The sequence below is a fragment of the Stomoxys calcitrans genome, chromosome 5, assembly GCF_963082655.1.
Source record: "Stomoxys calcitrans chromosome 5, idStoCalc2.1, whole genome shotgun sequence".
In the NCBI taxonomy this organism is placed as follows: Eukaryota; Metazoa; Arthropoda; class Insecta; order Diptera; family Muscidae; genus Stomoxys; species Stomoxys calcitrans.
The window spans coordinates 89,526,741-89,554,175 of record NC_081556.1 but is presented as its reverse complement, the minus strand read 5'-3'; the positions used below and the strand labels follow the sequence as shown (position 1 = coordinate 89,554,175).

Here is a 27,435-nt window from a genome sequence, read left to right as displayed (position 1 = left end):
GCGAAAATCCTACGGCGGGATCCAGATCGTGATAAAACGAGTCTATTACTGAAAGGAAGCAAGAAGGAGGTCAGTATAGCTATTGGTATCATAACGTGACACATAGGACTACTAGCTCACTTATGTAAAATCGGTGCGCCAAGTGATAGCATATGTAGGGCATGCGGGGAAGATGATGAGACGTTGGAGCATTTCCTTTAACATTGCCCGGCTTTCGCGTTCAACAGATACCGGTACTTAGGTGGAGACACAATATCAGACATGAACTAACTTAGGGGAGTGGCATTGAAAACAATTAAGGATTTCGTGAGTAGCATGGAATTCCTAACTTTTCTTCTTCGAGGTTACTTTTTAGTTTTTGAGCGCACAACTAGCCGATTACTGGCTTAGGTTGTATGTCTATAGAGTCATGGGGCAGATAAATATATGCATCCTGTATTCAATCTAACCTAACCTAACCTTATTCACCAATTATCCCAAGGGCAAAGACGAATTCTTTATGCACAAATCCATGAGAATCGTTTGACAAATGTGCACTTGATCATAATATTAGTCCAAATCAGACGAACATAAATATGGTAGCTATACTTAATATTGAACCTATTTCTACCAACATCGATAGGCTTTGTCTTTTGGCCATATAAGACATTTGTGAAAATTGAAAATTGCGATATGAGCTTTGTATACAATTTATGAATTTTACAACCAAATAGAGGGACAGGCAGTCCCGGTTAAATGAATCGGGATCAATAAGGGGAAATCGGGAGTAGATCAATATATAAATCCGTAGGTCGGTCCATCTTGTCTCCATTTGGATGTTGTAAACAAATTCTCTAAATTATTGGGTTGCCCAAAAAGTAATTGCGGATTTTTCATATAGTCGGCGTTGACAAATTTTTTCACAGCTTGTGACTTTGTAATTGCATTCTTTCTTCTGTCAGTTATCAGCTGTTACTTTTAGCTTGCTTTAAAAAAAAAAGTGTAAAAAAAGTATATTTGATTAAAGTTCATTCTAAGTTTTATTAAAAATGCATTTACTTTCTTTTAAAAAATCCGTACCACTGAAGTGATGTAGGGTAGACAAATCAATCCTCATCCAATCTCTGGGATAAGCAAATATCCTTATATTGGAACATCAGGCACTTCAGTGACAGAAGACTCAATACAGCCTGACGAACAGGGAGCCAACGATGAGACAGGCGATCACCGACTCCCAAACAACTCATTTATTGGAGGACCAATGAATGAGGTCATCTATATAAACCCCTACCGGAGAGAAATGACTAAACACGCTCTTATGAAGAAAATCAGCAAGTACAGGATTCAGGAGCCATGAACGACCCGGAATAACGTTTCTGGGCTGAACCATATTATCTACCAATTGTTCGATGCTAACACGGGAACTCGGCTTGCTTTACTTGTAATAAAAACTTAAATTATATCTTTACCCAAGAGTTGTCAATGTCGGATACAATAGTGCTGAAACAGGGAGATGGTGCACTTTATCTGCCTTTCGACTCTCCGACACCGCCATCCACATCGGAGCTGCAGCGACTGGTGAGGAAGTCATAACAAAAAGAGTGCGATGCAAACCTTCACCACATTTTGTGTGGTAGTACCAGCATTAATAAGCGGGGTCAAGTCTTAGCGGAATTCTTGAGTAGTAACAACTTAATAACACTAAGTAACACCTCTAGATTTTCATCCAGTCGATGAGGTTCAGGATTTGAGGTTTGAGAATCCGGCACGGGATAGCTGTGAGCACCACACAGGCTGGAACATTGAGCTTTAATTTAGTGGTTTTCATTGCTGTCACGGGAAGCTTAGCTGTGAGCTATCGGGCGCGACCACACATAGACCACAGACTGAAATAGCAGTCGCGGACAATCAGCGGTATTGAGCGGAGAGTCTCAGTGAGAGGCCGGGCACCGGCTCTTGCACAAGTACTGAATGCCTACGATGCTCGATATGACAAGGCGAGTATTTGCCTCCTTTAAATAACCAAAGGACACCCCGATTCCGTGGCGATGTCCTCCTATACCTAGGGGTTTCAATGATAATCAGAGAAGACTGAAATCTGCCTGTTCCAGAGGAAGACGAGGGAGGGCCAAATTGAGCACCTCGTTTCCTCAACAAAAAGATTTCAATATCTGACAAGGTTAAATACTAAGGAGAAATTTTGGACCGAAAACTGTACTGAAAGTGTCACATCCGGGAGCGCACCAATAAGACTTACAAATGTTGGGTACTATGTAGACGCGCCTAAGGCTCAAAATGGGGCCTGAATCTGAGAAAAATCCGCTAACTACACAGGAGCTCGATTTAACCAATGTTTACTTACACCTCACTAATTTGGTGGACAGCGATGCGGAAAAAATGCTACGTAAGAATAAAACAAATGTTTCAGAGAATAAAGTGTTTTGGCATAGGCATGACGATGAGGACCAAGCCCGCTAGGACACAGTCTTCAGTGTGTACAGTGACTCTATAAGTCGGATATCGGACTCATAGACATACAGATTAAGTGTGAGGCAGCCACTGCGGCTATGAGACTTCAGGCGATGGGAGAGTGGCAAGAGGATAGAAGCAGATCAGACCATAGCGGTGTAATCAAGGGACGATAGGAAACCTGGATGGATTGAAGAGGTTTTCGATCGGATACCTGCGACGACATTTGAGGTCGAGTGCGAGGCACTGCGGCACAGTTTTGGATTAACGGAATTCAGATATTGGTCACTTGGACGATTGCAAAACCAGAAAGAAATGGCATGAGTCGTAAGTAGATATTAATCCAATCATAGAGCCAGTGGACTATCTTCGGAGTCAGACCCTATTTCAATACTACAGCCCATCTACATAGTGCCCAACATTCGTGCCATCTACATAGTGCCCAACATCACAGTACAAAGTGTACTTTGTACACAAATTTACATGGACAGACAGACAGACGAAGAGATTCTAAATCAATCGGTACACTTATCAATATGGTATCCACATCTTCTCTTTTATACCCACCACCATAGTATACTTATCTAGTCATTCCATTTGTAACACCTTAGAAAATTAATCTACGACCCCATAAAGTATATATTCTTCATCGTCTTGACATACTAAGTACATCTTGCCATGTCCGTTCGTTACCTTTATCCGCAATGGGTATTGCAAATGGACCATATCAGTTTAGATTTGGGTATATCTCCCATATAAACCGATCTTTGTATAACCCTGATATAGCTTCCATAAACAGATCTCTCGTTATGACATATTGAGCCCCTGGAAGCCGCTTTCTTATCGGATTTGGCTGAAATTTTGTTTTTGTTTCTAGTCTAGTATAGTGATTATTATATGCCTGAACTTCTCCTCATGCTTAAGCATGGTGCGCCATCTTTATGTGAAAGTATGGAATGGAGAAATATTTGATTTACTGCAGCTTTGCCATAAACCATTATGAGATGTTGTCCCATCGTTGCCTTATTGAAAGCTGATAATATAGATAACACAACCGTAGTTGCAGTATTTTCCAACAGAGGGGAACCTTGAGGACAGATAATTTGATTTATCTAAAATCACATGATGATTCACTCAAATCGCACGATAAACCACACAAAAGCTATTTTGTTTTGGTTTTATTGTAAAGGGTGATTTTTTTGAGGTTAGGATTTTCATGCATTAGTATTTGACAGATCACGTGGGATTTCAGACATGGTGTCAAAGAGAAAGATGCTCAGTATGCTTTGACATTTCATCATGAATAGACTTACTAACGAGCAACGCTTGCAAATCATTGAATTTTATTACCAAAATCAGTGTTCGGTTCGAAATGTGTTCAAATTTTGACAAATTTTGTTCAGCGATGAGGCTCATTTCTGGTTGAATGGCTACGTAAATAAGCAAAATTGCCGCATTTGGAGTGAAGAGCAACCAGAAGCCGTTCAAGAACTGCCCATGCATCCCGAAAAATGCACTGTTTGGTGTGGTTTGTACGCTGGTGGAATCATTGGACCGTATTTTTTCAAAGATGCTGTTGGACGCAACGTTACGGTGAATGAACACATTTCGAACCGAACACTGATTTTGGTAATAAAATTCAATGATTTGCAAGCGTTGCTCGTTAGTAAGTCTATTCATGATGAAATGTCAAAGCATACTGAGCATCTTTCTCTTTGACACCATGTCTGAAATCCCACGTGATCTATCAAATACTAATGCATGAAAATCCTAACCTCAAAAAAATCACCCTTTATTTCCCAAAACAAATAATGGGTTTAAAAAGAGGGTGGCAGAAACAACAAAGAACAAGCAAAAGCGAGCGAATATGGATTTCGCCCTTTAGGGGCTCAAAAAGTAAAATAAGGAGATCGTTTTATAGGGGAGCTGTATAAGTTTATAGACCGATTCAGACCATATTTGACACGTATGTTGGGAAAAGCCGTTGTACAAAATTTCAGCCAAATCAGATAGGAATCGCGCCATCTAGAGGCTCAAGAAGTCAAGACTCACGATCGGTTTATATGGCAGCTATATCTGCTTATAAACAGATTTGAACCATATATGCCACAGTGTTGGGAAATCATAACGCAACACGTCATGCAAAATTTCAGCCAAATCGAATAGGAATTGCGCCCTCTAAAGGCTCAAGAAGTCAAGACCCCAGATCGGTTTAAATGACAGCTATGTCAAATTATAGATCGATTTGAACAATAATTGGCACAGTTATAGAAACATAACAAAACACCTCACGCAAAATTTCAGCCAAATCGGATTAAAATTGCGCCCTCCAGCGGCTCAAGAAGTCAAGATCTTAGATCGGTTTATATGACAGCTATATCAGGTTATGAACCGATTTGAACCATAATTGGCTCAGTTTATGGAAATCATAGCAAACACCTCATTCAAAATTTCAGCCAAATCGGATAGGAATTACGCCTTCAAGGCCCCAGGTCGGTAGTTCTAGTGTTTCCCCACTAGACATTGTCCATACATTCTCTGACATCTGAATGTATTCACGGTAATAGGTCTCCAGGATAGCTTAGAGGCCTCAAATGTATCCTCCACGAAGCTACAGAATTTCACACAGGATTTGTTCTGAGCCTTTCTCAGCTCGCCTTTGTATTTTCTTAGCTTAGCCTTTTTGACGTGCCAATCGTGTGGTGCCCTTGTGGGTTTCGCCCTGTTAAAGATGATGGTCGCTGTTTGTCCATGTCGTGGCACTAGGACATACTGACACAAGCGAGTCACTCATAGCCTTCATTACCCGCTTGAACATTATATCTAGGATAGATTAGGATGATACCAAGACCTTAGTCGTCTAGACATCCACGTTGGCCAGATTAAGGCCAATTGTGCAAAGCAAACTGTTTTTTAACGCACTTTCTGAAGCCACCCACATGAAAAGGCAAACGCTTTGATCCTGCACGGATTTACGCCCATGTCCGGAAATCCAGCATAAAGCCAGATTTTGATTCCCATGAAGTCAAGTTAAGATCTCGACAACAACCCAAAACCATAGCTCTTATAAAGGGTGAAATTTTAGCTATTATCTTTTTGGGCGGAGATGGAGGCCACCGTGGCGCAGAGGTTAGCATGTCCGCCTATGACGCTGAACGCCTGGGTTCGAATACTGGCGAGACCATCAGAAAAAATTTTCAGCGGTGGCTTTCCCCTCCTAATGCTGGCAACATTTGTGGGGTAATATGCCATGTAAAACTTCTCTCCAAAGAGGTGTCGCACGGCACGCAGTTCGGACTCGGCTATATAAAGGAGGCCCCTTATCATTGAGCTTAAACTTGAATCGGACTGCACTCATTGATAGGTGAGACGTTTGCCCTTGTTCCTTAGTAGAATGTTCGTGGGCAAAATTTGCAATTTGCATTTTTTTGGGCACATTGGTTTAAACAGCCCACGCAAGTTTCGAGTTTTGTTCCACTGTCGAACATCTTCAGTTTGGTCTATAATTTAACCATGAGTCGTCTTTCAAACAACGCTCGCAAATTATTGAATTTTACTATCAAAATGCGTGCTCTGTTAATAAAGTTCATGGAGTGCTTCTTTCATATTATGGACGAAGCTCTCTTTTGGCTCAATGGATACGTAAATAAGCAGAATTGTTGATTTTGGATTGAAGATCTGTCAGAAGCATTGCAAGAGCTACCAAGGCATCGAGAAAAAGTCACAGTTTGGTGCGGTTTATGGGCTGGGGGCATCAATGAACCGTACTTCTCCAAAGAGGATGCGGATCGTAACGTAACTGTGAATGGTGAGCGCTATCTTAAGATGAGCGCTATCTTTGCATAACATGTGGTTTCATCAAGACGGTGCCACATGCCACACAGCATGCGTAACAATTGACTTTTTGAGAGGCGAATTCGGTGAATATTTTATTTCCCGTTCGAGACCAGTCAATTGGCCGCCAAGATCAGATCGTGCGATTTAACGCCTATAGACTATTTTTTGTGGAGCTATGTTAACGCTCATGTCAATACAGACAAGCCCGCTTCAGTTGACTCATTGGAAGACAACATTGAAACATTTATTCGTGAGATACCGGCCGAAATGTTGGAAAGAGTATGCCAAAATTGGATTAATCGGATGGACCATTTGAGGCGCAGTCACAGTCACCATTTGCATGAAATAATGTTCAAACATAAAATTATATAGACCGTACTATCGATTCATATAAAGATTTCATGAATTTTTCTGAATTTTATGTTTTTTTTTTTAATTTTCCTATAGTTCTTAAAAATCACCCTTTACTTGTGCCAACTAAAGCCTTCAACGCTGCTTGACTATCGCTGTAGATACAGATGTTAGATCGATCCATACCTATGCCGCCGTAGATATCGTAATGACCTCTGCCTGGAAAATGCTGCAGTCATCACGCATTCGCAGAGACGTTAATGTCAAGTTCACCGCAATATATCCCACAACCGGTCCCATTCTCCATCTTAGATCCAACCGTAAATATATTAATGTCGGTAAACCTAAGTCGACCCTTTAGACATTCCTTTAGAGTCAGTATCCTATTATATAGGCGGCAGTCTACTATTTCCGTTCGTATTTGTGAGTCCGTCTGAATGTGTTTCAATGTGCTCTCCAGTATAAGGGTATGTCTTACTGGAGTATTCCTAAGCTGGGCAAGCTGTTATAGTCTAAACAGAGTCCTCTCTGCCGACCCTCTAGGAACCTTGTCGCAGTAGCACCCATAGTCCCAGTTACTAATCTCAGGGCAACCCTATTAACGCTGTCTAGATCGCGCACATGTGACCCTTTACCCGTCACCGGCATGACAGCCATACGTCAGAATTGGCCTTACCACCGCCGAGTACAGCCAGTGCATCTACCTACGTTGTACACCCCATTTACTTCCTATAAGCTTCTGACAGGAATAAAGAGCAGCAAAGGGCTTCTATGCCCGGGAGGTAAGAATTTTAGCCGATTTAGCTAACTTCAAAGTTACCCCCTGAATCGTGGGTAGTTCGAACTTCGGAATTCTTCTCTTCTTTGTCAACAAGACACGTTCCGTTTTCCTAGGATTCACCCTAAGCCCACAATCCGAGGCCCAAGACGCCGTGCACCCAAGAACACCACTAAGAATGTCAAGATGACGTTGTCATCTGCATCAACTACAAGAATCCATAGCAGCGGTGAAATGACGCCGACCTGAGGTGTACCCCGAGTGGCGTTAATACTTGCCGTATTTTGACCAATACTGGCCTTGATCTCTCTATGCAAAAGCATTCTCATTATCCAAACTAGCACTCTATCATCCACACCTACATCCCCTAACGCCCGCTCAATAGCAGACACATACTCAGTGATAAAGGCTCCTTCAATACCCAAAAATGCCACCAAGGCGAAAAATTCAATGTCCTCTCAAGTGCACCACACTATGCAGAGCTGAGTCCACTGATCTGCCCTTAATATATGCGTCCAGGTATCTAAAGAAGTATGACCCCCCAAGTTTAGACCTACTAGTGGAAATCCAAATTTCTCTCCAATGTCTTAACAAAGAAGGCTAGATTGTCTTAGATTTTTACGATGATCAAGAATATATATACTTTATAGGGTTTTAAATGGATATTTCGATGTGTTGCAAACGGAATGGCATAATGAATATACCCCCATCCTTCGGTGGTGGGTATAAAAATCACCTTGACAAAGTCCTCCCCTTTAACCTTTCGAAGTGGCTTCTTATAAATTCTAAACTTATCCTTATAAGCTTCCCATAAATCCCTGTCACCACTGCCACTTGCCGCATTGAATGCCCTGCTCGCATCCTACCTGAGTACTCTTAGATCCCTGTGACACAATTATGTCTATGACCTCCACAGTTTCTACTTCCTTTTCTGGTACAGAAGGGATCCCCATTTCTTCTGTTTCGCCGAGGGACTACATCTGCAGTATTTTCGCCAATGCTGAAACTAATATAATGATGATCAGGGAAGCTGTGGTCATCCACCACTTCCCAGTCGCATATCCTTCCGCTTATTTATTCCGATACAAAGGTAATGTCTAGTACTTCCTGCCTATTCCTGGTAATAAAAGTCGCTTTATTCCTTTTATTACAAATCGCGATACTGCAACTTATAATATATTCGATAAGCAGCTCACCCTTTTCATTAATTTCTCAACTTCACCATATCTGGTGATGTGCATTAGCATCACTTCCTAGAATGAGGCTCTTCTTCACTGCAGAAGCGGCTTCAACGAGCAACTTAAGGCTTGAAGGCGGCACCTTGAATCGTGAGTCATATATATGGAAGCCAGCCAGTAATGAGACTTATTAATTTCAAGGCTGGTTACTTCTTAATCTTCAGTGCTTAGCGCCGAAAGAAAAAAAATATTTAGACTACTACTCAAGAATGCAGGTTCTGTGGCTCCCATTCCCCGTTCCCTTAAGTAATTTAAATCCAGAAATTCTTAGTCCACGAACCACTTCCGCGCAAACCCATGGTTCCTGGGCAAGAACCACGTCAAATCCTCCTCCCATCAGAAGGACCTTTAGTGCCGCCGAAGCGGCCTTTGAATGATGGAGATTTATCTGCAGAAACCGGACCATAGTCAGGATTTAGAATTTCTACCACTGTTGCATTAGTCCACCAAGAGTTCATACTCACAAGATTCGTTCGATCTTATCATGATGAGATTCATTACGCATCCAGGGGCAGTTGAGAAAGCATTGGAAACGCTCTTCCTCAGGACACTGGAAACTTGCGGTGTGAACGATTCTTCCATAGATGCTTCACTAGCTGCTGATGAGTTTCCCTACGCATTCATGGGCAGCTGAGAAAGCATTGGAAACACTCTTCCTCAGGACAGTGGACACTTGCGATGTGGACGATTCTTTCATAGATGTTTCACAAGCTGCTGCTGTGGAACTACCTTTTGAGTTACGTGCTTCCCCGTCGTCCTTCCACCTTGATGCGATCCTTACGTAGTACATTGTATCCGTTACCTCTATGCAGGCTACAGGTGTTGTTTCCTAGATCGCTGCAACCATAAAATCTACTATCTCGGCGATCTTGCCTCGGAGACCATTGCAATTCATTTGAAAGAAAGATAAAGATTGCGTATATTGCCGCACTGGAGAAGTCGGATGAGTCACATAGTCCGACGGCGATGACGCTTGCAACATATTCAGTGCGACTATACTCCCATAGTGACGTAAGGCTAGAGCAAGATCGGAAATGCTGATAGAGGCGGTTTTGGCAAACCAAACAGAACAAGGGTCCGCGGTTCTCTTCACTCCCGGCACGGACCAGAAGTGTGCGGAGAAAGCACTTCGGGAAGTGTCTCTTCGATGACGAAAAAAGGATGAACACGTACATTGAGGCGACAGCCCTTGGCCGATGAAGAGTTCCAACGGGTCAATCCGGTACACAGAACCGGCTGCCATGGGATTTAGGCCATAGTTATGTAAAGTTCTTCACATTCTCAAAAGCTCCTTCTATGTTCAAGAATAAAATAAATAAGCCTATACCCTGAGTCCCTTCTATGTAGCCCAACAATTTTTTGAAGGGCACTGCAACCGATCGACCTTTGGAAGCATGCTGATAGCAGATAGCTGCTAATATTGGGCAAATTAGGTTTCCAATATCTCCACTGTGTCTTTAAGAGGACATATGAAAGGTTAATTGAAAAGGGAGTGACTTGGTTTTCCCTCTTTCTGGATAAAATCCAACATAACCTGCAACCATCCCGAAAAACGCCGCAACTTAAAATAACCTCTTAGAGTTGAGTGGCCCACTTCTCGGCCCTCTGTAACCTTGTTGGCAAAATTCTATACAGTCTAGTTGGCTTCTAGGGCCAATGACCCACGAGATCCTCTCGGCGTTTTCAACTCGCTTTTATAATTGTGCTGCTAGCATGACTCCTACTAGTTCAACATGGCTCAGGATAGCAAGACAGGCCTTCACTCACTGCCGATTCTAGCTCTGGCTTACTATTAAGCCTGGTAGATGCTTATATTTCGTAGCTTCGCATCAACACACTTCAGTTTGACTTTCTTGCGTTCCTGTAAGCGGCATTCTTATTTGCGGACAAAGTCAGAGCAACACTGCTGTTTAGAGAAGTGTTACATGGCTGAAACTTTCATGTGAAAATTATGGCCTTGCCATATCTTTTTAGGTTTTAAGGGATACCTCATCCCCATAGAAACCTCATTTACTTGTCTTTTATAATTTGGACACGTAATCCGATACTGCTGCTGCTGTCTTGGCTTATTTTCAATTCATCAATTGAAAATATCCTAAAATTATCAATTCAATGTCTGGTCCTTGTAACACATTTGTTTGTAGGCGTATGTGGGTGTGAGTGTGTGTGTGTGTGCAAGAAAGACTTTTTAAGTACAACCATGTATGAATATCAATTTCATATCTCTCCAGGGGCAGTCGGGGTATCTATGGTGGAACACGAAAAAGACCTTTTCGCAACTGTGAAATTAATTTCATTTCAGTTCACGTAACACCAGCATTTGTACTTTTCGCTGGCGATTCTTTTATTTTTGTGTTTTTGAAAAAGATACAGAATCAACTCCCACTTGTAGGGGAGAAACCAAAAAAACAAAAACCACAACAACAAATACACAAAAATGAGGAAAATGCGCAAAGTCCCTAAAGAGCCTGAGCCTAACTATACAACAAACAGACCTTATGTAGGATATATTGGTCATGATATGGCCTTTGGTCGATTAACGAAATGTAAGCCCAACGGCGTGCAGGCAGGCCACCATTGAACACGACCATTTGGCATGAAAGGACTCATTTATATTTGAACAAACCTAGGCAGAGTTTTACGAACACACACGCACTCTCAACATTCCCCCTCCCACACCACTGCCTTGACTACCAAGAAAAGGACTATTTAGGGCAACAGCAGAATGATAGCTCCATTAAGCACCCCCAACCAAAATAAATGGTGGTATATCTGTATACATATGTACCCCATATTCTCGTGTAGGTGTATGGGTAAGTTTTTGCCATATTTACATCTTTATATGCTTACATATACATATGTGAGGAGATTATATTACATTATATACAAAACAAAAAAAAATGAGATCCAGTTTTTTTCTTGCAGCTGAAATTATATTATATAACATCCTCTGAATTACATGCGCAAAGTTACATGGTATGTGTGAGTTGGGTTGGGCGGAGGAGGAGTAGGAATTTAGTGTTTTAGGAGCTTGGGTGGAAAAATTCTCAAAGCTCTCTCAAAAATATTCGAGGAGTGCCAAAAACCAGGCCAGGTGTCGATGGGTGTTATGAGTTCCTTGGCAAAAGCACAAGTGTTACATAAAAATTCTGCCAATTTTACGCAAAGCTTCTTGGCTACCTCACCCCCATGCCTGCAACGAAAGCAGAGCAAAAGGAAAGCCACAAGAACTCCACCCTTAAGGACAATAAATATAAAGCACCATCATCATGCCCACCCCCCCCCCCCTCAACACCTGTCATCCTCTGAAAATGTGTAAGTTGTAAAAATGACGAAAAGCTTTGCTCACGGAGAGCAACTGGGTGTTGGGGCAAAACAAAAGCTTTGCAAAGTTCTCAAAGGACCCTCCCTCACTATCCATCCTTCTATGCATTTGTATGGACGCATGTGTGAAAAATGTAGCCAAGGGACCTCGGTATGGACAAGTCAGAGTATGGCAAAGGGAATGTGGATACCAAAATCCCACCAAAGGTTTTTGGGGGTGGATTTTTATGTCATATTTAATGGGGATATCTTTGTATCTGTATTTTGCTTGTTCTGCTGCCTGCCTACCTCCCACATCCCCATCCTTGTTTGGACAGCGACTATGTCGAAAATCATATCGATTGACCCAGTTCAGGCTGAGGGAAGTCAACAGAAGCAATCGCCCCATTGCGACACACACGGCGTCATCATGCGCGGTTGCGTTGCCTTGTTGGTTGTAATGGCCAAAAAGTCCGATTGTCCTTCCAACTGTCTATTCGTTGTTTCGTCCTTTTAGTATTGTGCCATCTAATGCAAATTGTTGGAATTCTTTTTTCAACTGCCGTTGCTGTTTTCTAAGTTCTAGGAATAGCAAGTCGCTTCTGTGTATCTCAGAGTATGCAGCATATTAGCACTCACAAACACACACGCACACACATGCAAGCACCAACAGGCAAGAGTAATTGGTATACACATAAATATCCTTATTCCTTTTTTTGCCCACCCAGCAACAACAAACAAACAGCATTTTTCCCTCAAAAGCAAGAAAAAACGAAGATATACTAAGAGAGTAAAAGAGAGCGAAATGTTGTTAAAGTTTATCATTCCTCACCCGCACGCACACACACACACCTGCACACAAATATTTACCGGAAATTCACAAAGTGTCCCAGTTTTCTGTCTCTGTTTCCTTTTCCTCTTCTCCCTCATTTGTTAGCTTTGATAATTCATGAAAATGGGTGTGGAGTCCTGTGCAAAGTTCATCAGTAATATTAGAAATTATTCAATTTTCTTTGAAAATTCTTGCAAAGAATTAGTCTGGAAATTTGATTACAAATGCCCCCCACAAACAATAATGACTTTGGTGAGTCATTTGAGGTTAACGTGAAAATATCCCACCTTGTAATGCAAGGTTTCATTACAAGTATATGAAACAAGCTAAAACCGGGCATTAAATTCAGCCATTCGCCGGTAAGGAGAACCTTACAATAAAGTCAAACCAAGGTGTTTGTTATACCCACCATCATAGGATAGGGGGTATATCCATTTAGTAATTTCATTTGCAACACATCGAAATATCCATATCCAACCATATAAAGTATATAGATTTCGGACCTTTGTAAAATTCTAAGGCGATTTAAAGATATCCTTGTGTCTGTCCTTCCGTCTGATGCTACAGCCTTCGAAAATTTAGATATTGGGCTAAAATTTGGCTCGGATACGTCTTCTTAAGGTTAAGTTCTTAAACGGGCCAAATCGTATCATATTAAGATATAGCTGCCATATAGATTGATCTTCTGGTTAAGGGTCTGAACCCCATAAAAGTTGCATTTATTAACTGATTTCGTCGAAATTCGAAAAAGTGGGTTGTATTAAGACTCCCGACATCCGACCCAAATATAGTTCAGATCAGACTACATTTAGATGTAGCTGCCATATATACCGATCTGCCGTTTAAGGGTCTGAACCCCATAAAAGCTGCATTTATTACCCGATTTCGATGAAATTTGAAACAGTGAGTTGTATTAAGACTGCCGACGTCCGCTTCCGATTTGGACTAAATTCGACATGGCCAAATCGGACAATAATTACGCCCTCTAGAGTCTTAAGAAGCACAATCGGAAAATCGGTTTATATGGGAGCTATATCAGGCTGAGAACCGATTTAGACCATATTTGGCACAGTTGTTTGAAGTCATAAAATTTCAGCCAAATCGGATAATTATTGCGCTCTCCAGCGGCTCAAGAAGTCAAGACCCGAAATCGGTTTATATGAGAGCTATATAAGGTAATGGACTGATTTGAACCATACAAGTAATAGCTGTTGGAAGTTAAAACAAAACACTTCATGCAAACTTTCAGCCATATCGGATAATAATTGCGCCCTGCAGCTGCTCAAGAAGTCAAGATCTAAGATACTTAGCGCAGACGTTGGAAGTTATAAAAAAACTCTTCATGTAAATTTCAGCCACATCGGATAATAATTGCGCCCTCTAGCGGCTGATGAAGTGAAGATCCGAGATCGGTTTATATGGGAGCTATCTCAGGTTTTGAACCGATTTAGACACAGTTGTTGAAAGTTAAAATAAAAAACTTCATGCTAAATTTAAGCCAAATTGTATAATAATTGCGCTCATGGAGTTAAGATTCGAAATCGATTTATATGGAGGCTATATCAGGTTATAAACCGATTTAGACTATATTTGGCACAGTTTTTGGAAGTATGACAAAGCCTTTCATCAGTCCACGAAGTCAAGTCGAAAAACTATGTTATATGGGTGCTACGTCAAAATCTAAACCTATTTGGCCTATTGGCTATACCCAACGACCTATATCAATAAGAAAGAGGTATCTGTGCAAAATTTCAAGAATATATCTTTTTTCGTTTGACTGAAATCGTGGCTCTATTAGTATATCCATTGGTGGTGGGTATAAAAATGTTTTTATAAATAATAAAAATAAGAATTTTTCTAATCGAAAAAATGCTTAGTTGGACTGACCTAAAAATTCTCATATCCCAATAAAATTAATAAGAAAATTGGTCATATTTTTACCCCATGTTTCTGACAATACCTAATGGGCACTCCCCCCACAAACGGTAGTATGCCTTTTGTGCATATCACATGCACTGAGTTTCTCCACAAAATACACCTGAAATTCTATGAAAATGATTTCATTTTCTATGAACTATGAATGCATGCGACTACAACGGTACTATGTACTATAGTGGTTATTATTGTTGTTGCTGTTGTAATTCAATCAATTTAGAAAATAGACCACAAAAAGCAGGTTTCCCCGATTAACGTGCCCAAAATAACCAAACATGAAAATTCCAAAATAGAAAACCACAACAACGCAGTGACACAGACACACACTCACACACAAAGGCAGATGAAGATGAAGAACAAAGATAAGGCAAGAAAAGAAAACAAAATAAGCAATGGAAAAAAGCTTAGAATACAGCACCAACAACAACACAAACAAACAACCAACCAAACAACAGTGACACGTGCAATTGACCCACTTTCCCTTAAAAATAAAAATGTGTAGATACACAATCATTAAGGCAACTACAGCTACAGCAACAACAGCAATAATAACCAGAGCCCATAGCACATACAACACACAAATGCATCATACACACCCAACCGTACAAACACATTTGCATGAACACTGTGCCACTGTGTCGTGGCCGTCGTTGTTGCTGTCGCCTTCGTTGCTCTGCTTGAGTCGTTTTATGAGTGCTACGTATGAATGTGTGTGTGTATGACAGCAACAAAGTATGTAAAAGTAACGAACGAACCAACGAAGGAAACAAGCAACACGAATTTGAAAAGTAAAAACAAATCAAGAATAAGCGCCAAATGGCCATAGAAACCAAAGCAGATAGCAACGCAAGAGCGTAAACCATGGAGACAGAGAGTTTTGTGGTATATACAATACAAATACAAGCAATTACCACAAACTATTTGAGAGCAAGACAATGAGAGTGAGAGAACAAAAATGGGGGGAAAGACAAGCAAGATTTTGGCGCACACTAAACCCATGACCAAAACCCCCAAAGGGGAAAGTAGGAGATTAAAAAGCTTTTGAAACCAGTGCAAAAAAACCACCACCACTCTCTGAGGGTTAAAACAGCAACACATAAGCCCCAAATGGGGAAATTTAATGTATATAAAAAATGTATCTCCTTCATGTCTAATTCAACATGGCCTCGCAGGGGAAAATCTAGACATTTGTTGAGTATTTTAGAGAACATTAGAAGAGAAGAACGAACAATAAAAAACTAAGCGAGAGCATGACAAATACAAACTATGGGTAGATACAACAAATTATAAATGTTTTTCATTTAATTTTTCCAATTTAAAGTTTCTATGCCTTATATTGTAATTTTTCACCCATATCGACACGAATTTTTGTTCTGTTTTCAATTCTCCTGCCCCCCAATAAAATTAAAATTTTCATTCCATACGATTCCAGAGAAAAAGCTTAACCTAGATTAAAAGGGGGTATGGGGGGAGAGAGAAACGGTACAATCTCGATAAAATGAAAAGATATTACACAAAACCATAATGATAATAGCTATGAAAAATGTAGAGGGTCGAAAGAAATTAATTATATTTATTCCACTTCAAATTAACAGCAAGCTTGGGAAAATGCAAATGGCGAAAACCATAGACAATTTTGTTCAGTAGATTTATATATATTTTCTTTGTAAAGAAAATGAAAAGTTGTCTGTTATAGATTCGATTAATTCAGAGTGCAACCAATATCAACAAAGCTGCCGGCAGAAGTCTTAAAATTAAACAAGTAAAAGCGTGCTAAGTTCGGCCGGAACGAGTCTTGAGAACCCACCACCATGGATCCTGCCAAAAATTTGCACAAAATAAATTTAGTTGAAAGGCATTATTTATTCTACATACCAAACTTCTGTCAAACCAGCAAAAATTAAAGCTTCTAGGAACAGAACAATGATCTGATTGATTTGACCGTATTGGAAGTCGCAACAGAACACCGGGTACAAAATTTCAGCCAAATCGGACAAAAATTGCGCCTTTTTAAGGGCTCAAGAAGTCAAATCGGGAGATTAGTTTAAAAGGGAGCTATATGAGGTTATAGACCGATTTTGGACCATACTTGGCACAGTTGTTGGAAGTCATAACAGAACACTTGCAAAATTTCGGCCAAATCGGCTTCCAGGGGCTCAAAAAGTCTAATCGGGATATCGGTTTATATGGGAGATATATCTAAATCTGAACCGATATGGCCCATTTGCAAACCCCACCGACCTACATCAATATTTAGTATATGAGCAAAATTTCAAGCGGCTAGCTTTACAAGTTCGAACGCTATTGTGATTTCGGTGGTAGATATATATATTTAGGAATGATGACAGATGGACATTCAATGCAGCTGCAGGTACATAAACATAATGGGATTTATAGAGGAAATGATTAGAGCGCAGCTTTCTGGTATAAAGGAGACTTCCAAATTACGGAAGCTTATGGCGAAGGACGGTTTATACATAGGCCACTGTGCTAGCGCAATATCTGGCACGAGTGCCGACTGGAATGAGGGCATTTTCGATTCGTTTTCCTAGGAGGAATGAATTGAGGGCGAATGCTGTACTTGAGGAGGTTGAGACCTCGATCTACACCGATGGTTCTAAGATGAAGTCAGAGACTGTATTGGGGGTCTACTCTGACGCACTCAAGTATGTCTCTGAGACTGCCGGACAAGTGTACAGTCTTTCAGGCAGAGGTCTCTGCGGTGGCCGCTAAGGAAATTCTGGTAAGGGATTTACCGCCCACAAAACTCAGAATTTATGTGGACAGTATGGCCGCCCTCAAGGCCTTGCGAATGTGGAATGTTTGGAGCCCCTGTACAACAGAAGTGTTGCAGAGTATAACAAGTAAGGAGGGGCTAACGTCAGGAAAAGCCGCCCTTTTGATATTCTACATCACATTGGGTATTTGGCCATCGAAACTAAAATTTGCTTTAATTTGATAGGTAGAATTTCGACCGAAAACCGATCATATTGTTAATCATAGAGAATATCTTGCAAAATTTTAAGAAGGTCGATTGATAAATGCGTTTTCAAAGGCCCTAGAAGTAAAAAATGAGAGATTCATATATATAGGAGCTACATCTAAATCTGAACCAACTAGTATGAAATTCATTACTGATACAGAAGAGTCTTAAACCTTCGTATCTGATTTCGGGATAATCGTTAACAAATCACCAAATTATGGCAGTATTACTCAAAATCGGACGAAAATGTATATGAGAGCTGTATCTAAATCTAAACCGATTTAAACCAAAATCGGCACACATAGGTAAAGTTATTAAACAAGACTCTGTGCAAAATTTTATGAAAACCCTGTTAAGAAATATACTGAATATGGCTCTAAAGGGGAAAATCAGGTAACACGTATACATTTATGGGAATTATAACTAAATCTAAACCGATTTCTATAAAATTCAACAGCAGTGCCGGGATTGATAAGGGAATCCGTTGTGCTAAATTTCGTGAGAATCGGTTAGCAATGGACCACATTATTGCAATATTAGTCAAGCTCGGGGGACAATACATTTGGAAGCTACATATATCCAAATCTGGTAGTAGTTATAGAAGAAAAGGTAGTGCAAAATTTTGAAAAGATCGGTTAATAAATATAATTGAAAAAGCTCTAGAAGTAAAAATCGGACTATTCAAATATATGGGAGCTATATCTAAATCTGAAGAAATTCAGCAGTTAGTTCAAACTTTTGTAAGAACCGACAAATGACGATATTATTGCAATACTAGTCCATATTGGACGAACATATTTATGGGAGCTATATCCGAATCTAAACAGATTTCTACCAATTTAAATACGCTTCGACTCTCTATTCGAAAAACCATGTCTGTACTAAATTTCAAGACAATCGGATAAAAATAGCGACTTGTACTTTGTACACAAATAATAATGAAAGACAGTCCGAAGGACATAGCTAAATCGAATCAGAAAGTGATTCTCAGTCGATCCGTATACGCATAATTGGGTCTATCTCTCTTCCTTCTGTGTAATACCCTGTACCACAGTATTAGTGTAGGGTATAAAAATGGAAATCCAGGGGACTCTGACTTTGAGAAATCCCAGGTGAACCAAGTGGAGGATTATAAGTCGTTAATTGGAAAAACGAATTATAATGCTCCAGTTAAGATTTTTAGCCCAGATATTGGCTATGTGATTCTATATAAGAGGTGGTGGAATAGTGACCTCGTGCTAGATGGGCATTCATTGTAGCTATTGGTAGTGGTAATTGGCACTATGGAATTTATATAATGAGGCGCTCACATCCTACAAGAAACAGCTAAGGAAATTCAGACAAGAGGATTTTGTCAGATTGATTGAGGAGCTTTCTGGTACAAAGGAGGATTTGGACCTTTTAAGTCACCTGACGGCATGTATCCAAGGATCTTACATGAGACACCGGCATTTAGGTAAAGACACAATACCAGACATGAACCTTCGTGGGGGCATGGTATGGAAAACAAATAGGTATTTTGTAAGTAGCACAGAAGTCCTCACTTAGGTTTATTTACAGAGATTACTTGTTAGTATTTAGAGCGCACAGCAAGCCGGTTACAGGCTAAGGTGTACATAAGTTCATAGTGGCATGGTGTGGATTAATATCCGCACTCTCTTTTCAACCTAACCTTACCTACAGGAAATATTTGATTATCTATGTAAAGAGTACCTGTGAGTGTAAATGTCTTGCCTATGTTACCAGGTCTTGGATAAGGGTAAAGATAGTTTTTATACCGAACGCAGAGAAGCTGCAATATAGTTAAGTCAAAGACTTTAAATCATTAAGTCTCTCTTCTTTCCTTGTCATGATGCTGGAAAGAAAATTAGAACTTCCTGTAAGAAGTCAAGTGGAGGCATCCTATTGCTGTAGCAGCGAGAATACATATATCTCGAGGCTGCTTTATAGATTGGAGACTATGGGTGCTGGGATTTGTGCGCATGGCAACAATCTGCTCATAAGGAAGGTTTTCGCAACACTATATTTGTGCCAGAAGCTCGTCGGGAGCAAATGGGGTTTTTGGCCCAGATATAGCTTATGGTTGCCACGTCTTGTGGCCGGTGACGGTGTTTAGATAACATTTACAGGATCTTTAGAGGGTAAACAGGGCCACAGACTCAGAAAATACTGCGACTGACTCATTAAAGGATATGTGGGGATTCAACCTTATGGTATTTTTATGAGGAAACAGTCGAAAAAACAAGTTTTGGATTATTGGAAATTACTGCGTCGACCAGGGGGGCCCAAAATTACGCCAGCGTTGATTCACAATTCAGACGTATTTGGCAAATAATTTATTTTTAATCACAGAGAGAATTAAAAGATATCTCATTTTCATTTTGTGCACCTCTGGTGTTGATACACACTTATATTAGATAGTGCCAAGGCGGGAACTCAGTAATAAGAAGAAGCATGTAAGTTTACTTTCCTTGATGGAGTGCCGGAAAGGGCGGGTTAGGTTTTTAGGCATATACATATTTACAGATAGATTAAAGATGAAGAACAGAACGAGTTTTGGTAGCTTTTGCAGCGTATGCCATATCAACATCTGCTTACGAATGCGCCACGAATGTAGCAGCATAGATATGATACCAAGCTTCAACCAGGGGCATAGTATGCAAAACGATTAGATATTATGGGAGGAGTACAGACTTTTCGAGCTTGATTTCTATAAGATAAAACATATTCGTACATAACAAGCTGATTACTGGCTTAGATGTATGCCCAGAGTGACACCATGGATCATTTTAAAATCCGCACCCTACTGTCAACCTCCATTATATATCCCTAGCAACGTATAAACAGAGGGAATTCCATTGGCGTCGCCTCCAAAAACTGTTCTCAGGCTAAACAAATTCCCACAATTCTTCATATTTTTTTTCCTACGAGCCTGATAAATATCCAAACAACAAGACCACCCCAGGAAAGTAGGAACATACAATACTTGGGTAACTTTCCGTCAATCAAGCTCAGATCGTTTTAACCAGCACTATTTATTTTGCTGCTCCCTCACCAACTTTATTTTTTGTTGATGTATTATTTGAACAAACTACTTTGGCCAACAAAGACCTTCTTTGATTTTCTTTTTTTTTTTTTTTAATTTTTCTATCCACTCAACATTAGTTTTGTGTACACAAAATTCAAAATGTAAATGATGATGATGATAAAGCAAAGAAAAAGAAAAAACAGCGACCTATTTATTATACAAATATTCTCATAATGAAGAGTGAAGAGCTTTTGGCCATCTCACCCCACCCCTCGCATCTCTTCACAAGTACTCAGCAGAAACACTGCTATGCCATTGTGAACTGGTATGGGGCTCATAACAGAGTGTGTGAGGGTTTCTCTGAAAAATTTATAGCTCTCTCTCTCTCGCTCATTTTCTCTCTCTTTTATATTTCCTCTTTCAAGCAAGCAATCATAGAAACATATACACACGCAAGACAAATTGTAGTTGTAGCTGCTGTTTGGCATTAGAATAAAAAAGCGCGTCAAACATGACGACATATCGTCGTAAAGCTACAAAAAGCCATAAAGCTACAGCAACAACTACAACAACTTCATTATCATCAGAATAGCAGCAGCAACAACAGCAACGGCAGTGTGGCAAGTCAATAAAAAATGTATCCATTAATGATACACTGACATGTTTTTATGAATGTCGTGTATGTAACGTTTCTTGTTTCTGTTTTCTATGGTATGGAATGGACATACACACATACTACATTACATTTGTCCCTCATGCGTCCGTCTGTCGGTTTGTTCTTCAATTCAATCGAGTGTGTATGTAATTGCAAGCAGTTTACAATAATCAATTTACATAAAATGATTAAAAATCTATTCTATAAATGTGCCTAGTGTATGCATACAATACAAACACACATACACACTAAGAATAACAACCAAAACAAATCGAATTGCAAACTAGTATGAAGCCATGAACATTGAAGTGATCTTTTTTTGTTTTGCTGTCAGTATCAATTAAATATACCAATATGGCTTTATTATCACATCTGCCATTAAGTGCTACATAAGTACTTACTATGGTAACATTTGTTGAGGCTGCCAATAGTAAATTTCCAAGCAAATTATTATAAACTCTTACACTGCAAAATTCTTCGAAATTTCAACCTATGTGTATATCAAAAAAGAGAAGAGTTGTGACATAACGGTTTCAAAAATCCAAATCAGAAGAAAGGTTTACATTGCAGCAATAATCAAAACGTCGACCAATTTAGGTCAAATTTGATAAAGTTGTAAGAAAGCCTAACAGTAGCTAACACAATTCACTGTCTTCGACAATAAAACGAGAGATTGATCTATATGGAAGCTTTCTCCAAATATATTCCGTGCTACACCATATTCAGCATGTATAGGGGTCTAATACTAAACAGATGACGTTACCAAAGTTCTACAAAATCGGGCAATAAATCCGTCTTTTATGGCCCCTAAACCTTAAACCGGAAGATCGGTATATATGACAGCTATTTCCAAATATGGACCATATAGGACACGGATGTCGAAAAGCCTAACACATCTCATTGTGCCAAACTTCAGCAAATCTGCTAATAAATACGCCCTTACATGCCCAAGAACATGAATCGAGAGATCGGTGTACCAAATCCAAATCTGAACCGATTTCCACGAAATTCACAAGTAATAACGACAGTCATAAGAAAACCCTTTCTGCCAAATTTCGAGACAATTGGTTAACAAACGACCACATTATTGCAATGTTAGTCCAAATCGGACGAACATGTATATGGCAGTTATATACAAATATGAACCGATTTTTCCAATTTCAATAGACTTCGTCTCTTTGCCAAAAAAATGCCTGTACCTTATTTGAAGATGTTTGGATGAAAATTGCGACCTGTACTTTGTACACAAATTATCTCGGGCGGACAGACAGACGGACATAGCTAAATCGAATCAGAAAGTGGTTTTGATTGGATCGGTATTCTTATCAATGGGCCTAGCTCTCTTCCTTCTGGGTGTTAAAAACAAATGCACTAAGCTATACTACCTACCTCGTTCGACCGCTATCGTGATTTCCACGGACGAATGGAGGGAACAAGCTATAACGGCTTAGAATATCAAGACGATCAAGAATATAAACACTTTATAGGGTCGTAGATCAATATTTCGAAGCTTTACAAACGGAATGACTTCATTAGTACACCCCCATCCTATTGTCGTGGGTTTAAAAATCAAAGAAAATAAAAGTCAGGTGGAAAAGTCTATCATCGAAGTTTTGCGAACAGAAGACAGTTTTACCTACCACCATAGGATAGAAAGATCCATTTCTATATATACATATCTTGTCGTGAAAGACGATCTAACGATGTCGGTGTGTCTGTCTGGCCTTCTCTTAGTTGTAATCACGATAGAGGCTTTAAAAATTTAGATAACAAGCTGTTTCCATACGCAAAAATCGGTCCATATCGACCGATATGCCCATTTGGAGTCTTAAGTCCATAAAAGATGCATTTATTATCCCATTGCGGTGAAATTTGAAATGATGAGTTCTACCCTTGATAGCCATCCCAGATCGGACTATATATGAGTGTAGATCCCATATAGACCGATCTCCCTCTATAGGGTCTTAAGGTCATAACAAGCGCATTTATAACCTGATTTTGTAGAAATTTGGAACAGTGAGTTGTATAAGACCTACCGAAATCCTAACCTAATATGGTCTAGATCGGTCTTTATTTGGTTATATTAAGCTGCCATACATACCGATATGACGATTTAGGGTCTTAAGCCCACAAAAGTCTAATTTATCACCCGATTTCGCTGAAACATGGAGCAGTGAATTCAATTAGATCCCTTGTCATCTAAGACAAATATGGCCTGGATGGGTCTATATTTAGATAAAGCTGTCATATAGACTCATCTCCCGGTGAAGAGCCTTTGGATACCCACCACCTCGGGTATATATGAAAACCACCTTTCGTCATAATCTGGTGAAAAATGCATAATTTATGCCCCCATAGCAGCTTTATCTAAATAACTCCGGACCAAATTTGACACTGATATTGAGTGGCCTATTAAGTACAAGTCATTGTTCAATTTTGTAAATCAAAATATTGGTCTTTTTGGTAGCCATATGCAAATATAGACCGATCTGAACCATATACGACACGGATGTCGAAAAGCCAAACATAAGCCACAGCGAAATAGGATTATAAATTCGCCATTAATGGGGCCAAAACTTTAAATCGAGAGATCGGTTCATATGACAGCTATATCCAAATCTAAACCGATTTCGGCCAAATTGCAGAAAATTGTCGAAGAACCTAACGCAACTCACTGTCCCAAATTTCGGCGAAATCGGACAATAAATGCGCCTTTTATGGGCCCAAAACCTTATATCGAGAGATTGTTCTATATGGCAGCTATATCCAAATCTAAAGTGATTGGGGCCAAATTGCAGAAAATTGTCGAAGAACCTAACGCAACTCACTGTCCCGAATTTCGGCGAAATCGAACAATAAATACGACTTTTATGGGTTCAAAACCTTAAATCGAGAGATCGGTCTATTAGGCAGCTATATCCAAATCTGGACTGATCTGTGCTATATTGCAGAGAGATGTCGAAGGGCCTAACACAACTCACTGTCCCAAATTTCGGCGAAATTGGATAAGAAATGCGCCTTTTATGGACCCAAAACCTTAAATCGAGAGGTCGGTCTATATATCCAAATCTGGACCGATCTGTGCTATATTCCAGAAAGATGTCGAAGGGCCTAACACAACTCACTGTCACAAATTTCAGCGAAATCGGATAAGAAATGCGCCTTTTATGGACCTAAAACCTTAAATCGAGAGATCGTTCTATATGCCAGCTATATTTAAATCTGAACCGATATGGGCCAAATTGAAGAAAGATATCGAGGGGCCTAACACAATTCACTGTCCCAAATTTCGGCGACATCGGACAATAAATGGGGATGTCTACTGGGCTAACACAACTCACTGTCCCATATTTCAGCAAATCGAATAATAAATGTGGCTTTTATGGGCCTAATACCCTAAGGCGGCAGATCAGTCTATACGGGGGCTATGTACTTCGGCCGGGGTGCTGCTGTTTTCATATCAATCATGCATTTAATATCCTCTTCGCAGATTGTTCAGAAGTATTTGCGTTACCACCACTATCAAATACCAAAAGTTTCTACTCTGCGATCTTCATCTCGACAGCGGGATGTGATTATACCAAAGGCCTTACACTGATGTCGCTAAAAGTTATTACCGAACATTTCACGGCCATATGTACCTCTAATTACTGAACTTTTTTATAAAAAAAAAGTTTAATATCACAATAGTGCAAACACCCTGTTGTTGGCCATAAGCTACAACTATTGTGATTTATACAGGTTGTTGTCTTTGAAGGGCGTTGTTTTTGCTAGAGAGTTGAATGTGAACTAAAAATTTAATCAAAATAGATGGCGCCTCAGTTGTACTAAAAAGATTTTGACAAAAAATTCCAGTAAGAATAAATTTTTGGGACAGTGAGCAAAGCAAGTCACAAAACGAGACATGTTCATTAGACATAAAGTAAACATGGCCGAAATTGCCATACAATGCCCGCTGCTTGACATTTCTTATAGTAGATGGAGATATGCGAAATTTAGAAATAAGATATCAATCCAAAATTAATCAGACTAAACGATATTTTGAGCACTTTCGGATTAAAAAAATAACATCCTTATAAATTCCAAAACGGCATCGATACATTTAACACGACTACTTCATAAACCACACCACTACCAGAATACCAGTACATTTTTTATTAAAATTACGCAAATTATTTAAGAAAATTATAACATATTATTTAAGAAAGAACATTTCGAGGTGTTGAACGGAACCGTGGCACAGAGGTTAGCATGTCGCCTATAACGCCGAACGCCTGAGTTCAAATTCCGACCTAAACAACAACAAATTTTTCGGCGGTGGTTATCCCCTTACTAATGTTGGCTAAATTTGCCTCACAAATTTAGCCAACATTAGTAACAACATAACATTATTGTGCCCCGGTGCACAAAAATGTGAAAATCGAAAATGAAATTTTTTAATAATATTTAAAAAATCCCTTCAAAAAAGAAGATTTAAAAATAAATATTACATTAGTTTATATGAGAGATATATCAGGTTATAGACCGATTTGGACCATTTTCTATTTTTTCTCTGTTACACCACAATTTTGGAGTTCTATGTTAACTCTAAGTATTTTTGTCCAACAAATATACTTAGAGGCAACACTGTGCGCCGTTCGGATTCGGCATAAAAAAGGAGGCCCTTTATCATTAAACTTAAACTTTAATCGGACTGCACTCATTGGTATGAGAGAAGTATCGACTGTTCCTAGGTTAGGTTAGGCAACTATAGACATACACCTAAGCCAGTAATAGGCTTGTTGTGCGCTTTAAAATCTAAAAATTTGAAGTTAGGAATTCCTTGCTACTTACAAAATCCTTAATTATTTTCCATACCACTCCCCTAAGTTGGTTCATGTCTGTTAATGTATCCCTACTTAAGTACCGGTGTCTTTTAGCCGCGAAAGCTGCGCAATGTCAAAGGAAATGCTCCAAAGTCTCATCATCGTCTCAGCAAGTCCTACACATGCTATAAATTGCCTCACCGATTTTACATAAGTGAGCTCGTAGTCCTATGTGTCCCGTTATGATACCAATAGCTATACTGACCTCCTTCTTACTTCCTTTTAGTAATAGCCTCGTCTTCTCACGATCTGGATCTCCCCAAAGGATTTTCGCCGTCTTACCGACCGTTTCGCTGTTCCACAGTGTTATATGCGTTGGTCTCCCAAGCCCATAACTCGGACTGCGTCCACTCGAAAGGCTTAGGGTTAACCAAGTTTCTTGACTGCAGTCCTCTGGCTTTCATTGCCAAATCGTATGCCCTTTCATTCCCCCTTACTTCGTTATCATCAGAGAAGCCGTTAATCTTCTTCTTACACTGCAAGTCTATGCGCGACCTTACCGTCCTCTTTGCTATTGCCCTTATGCCAATTTTACTGTCGGTAAAGATGTTCACAATCGTATCCTCGCGTTAGCACCGCACCACTTCACGCATTCCGTGATCGCCCGCATCTCTGCCTGCAAGACCTTATTATGATCAGGCAGTTTAAAGCAGATCCCAGTCCTTGGGTTCTCAATACAGACCCCTAGGCCCACTCTGTCCTTTAGCTTTGATCCATCCGTATAACATGATCTTCCAAATGACAAAACTAGGGTTCCGTCAGTACATGACTGTGCCACTGGCAGCAGTGCCTCGCACTCGACCTCAAGTGTCGTCTCAGGTATTCGATCGGAAACCTCTTCCCTTCCTTCCAGGTTTCTTATCGTCGCCTCGATTATACCACGATGGTATGAGCTACTCCCATCCTGAATCCATTCTCCCATCGCCTTAAGTCTCATAGCCGCAGGGGCAGCCTCACACTTAATCTGAATGTCAATAGGTCGGATATCTAGAATAGTCTCCAGTGCCCTAGAGGGCGTGGTCCTCATCACTCCGCCTATGCCGAGACAACATGTTCTCTGAACCTGTTGTATTTTCTCCATCGCAGTCCACCAAACTACTGAGGCGTATGTAAGTATTGGTCTAATAACGCTCCTGTTGACCCAGTGGACTATCCTCCGATTCAGGCCCCATTTTGAGCCTA

At 40.0% G+C, this 27,435-nt stretch overlaps 1 protein-coding gene across 1 annotated transcript in view; it reads left to right on the top strand.

Annotated features, from left to right (window-relative positions):
• Positions 1 to 17,390: 17,390 nt before the first annotated feature.
• LOC106088009 (uncharacterized) overlaps positions 17,391 to 27,435 on the top strand; it is a 34,673-nt gene continuing 24,628 nt past the window's right edge. Inside the window, exons 1-2 of the mRNA XM_059369847.1 lie at positions 17,391 to 17,465; positions 21,267 to 21,353. Coding sequence (XP_059225830.1) covers positions 17,391 to 17,465; positions 21,267 to 21,353 — 162 coding nt within the window. The remainder of the gene's footprint in view (positions 17,466 to 21,266; positions 21,354 to 27,435) is intronic.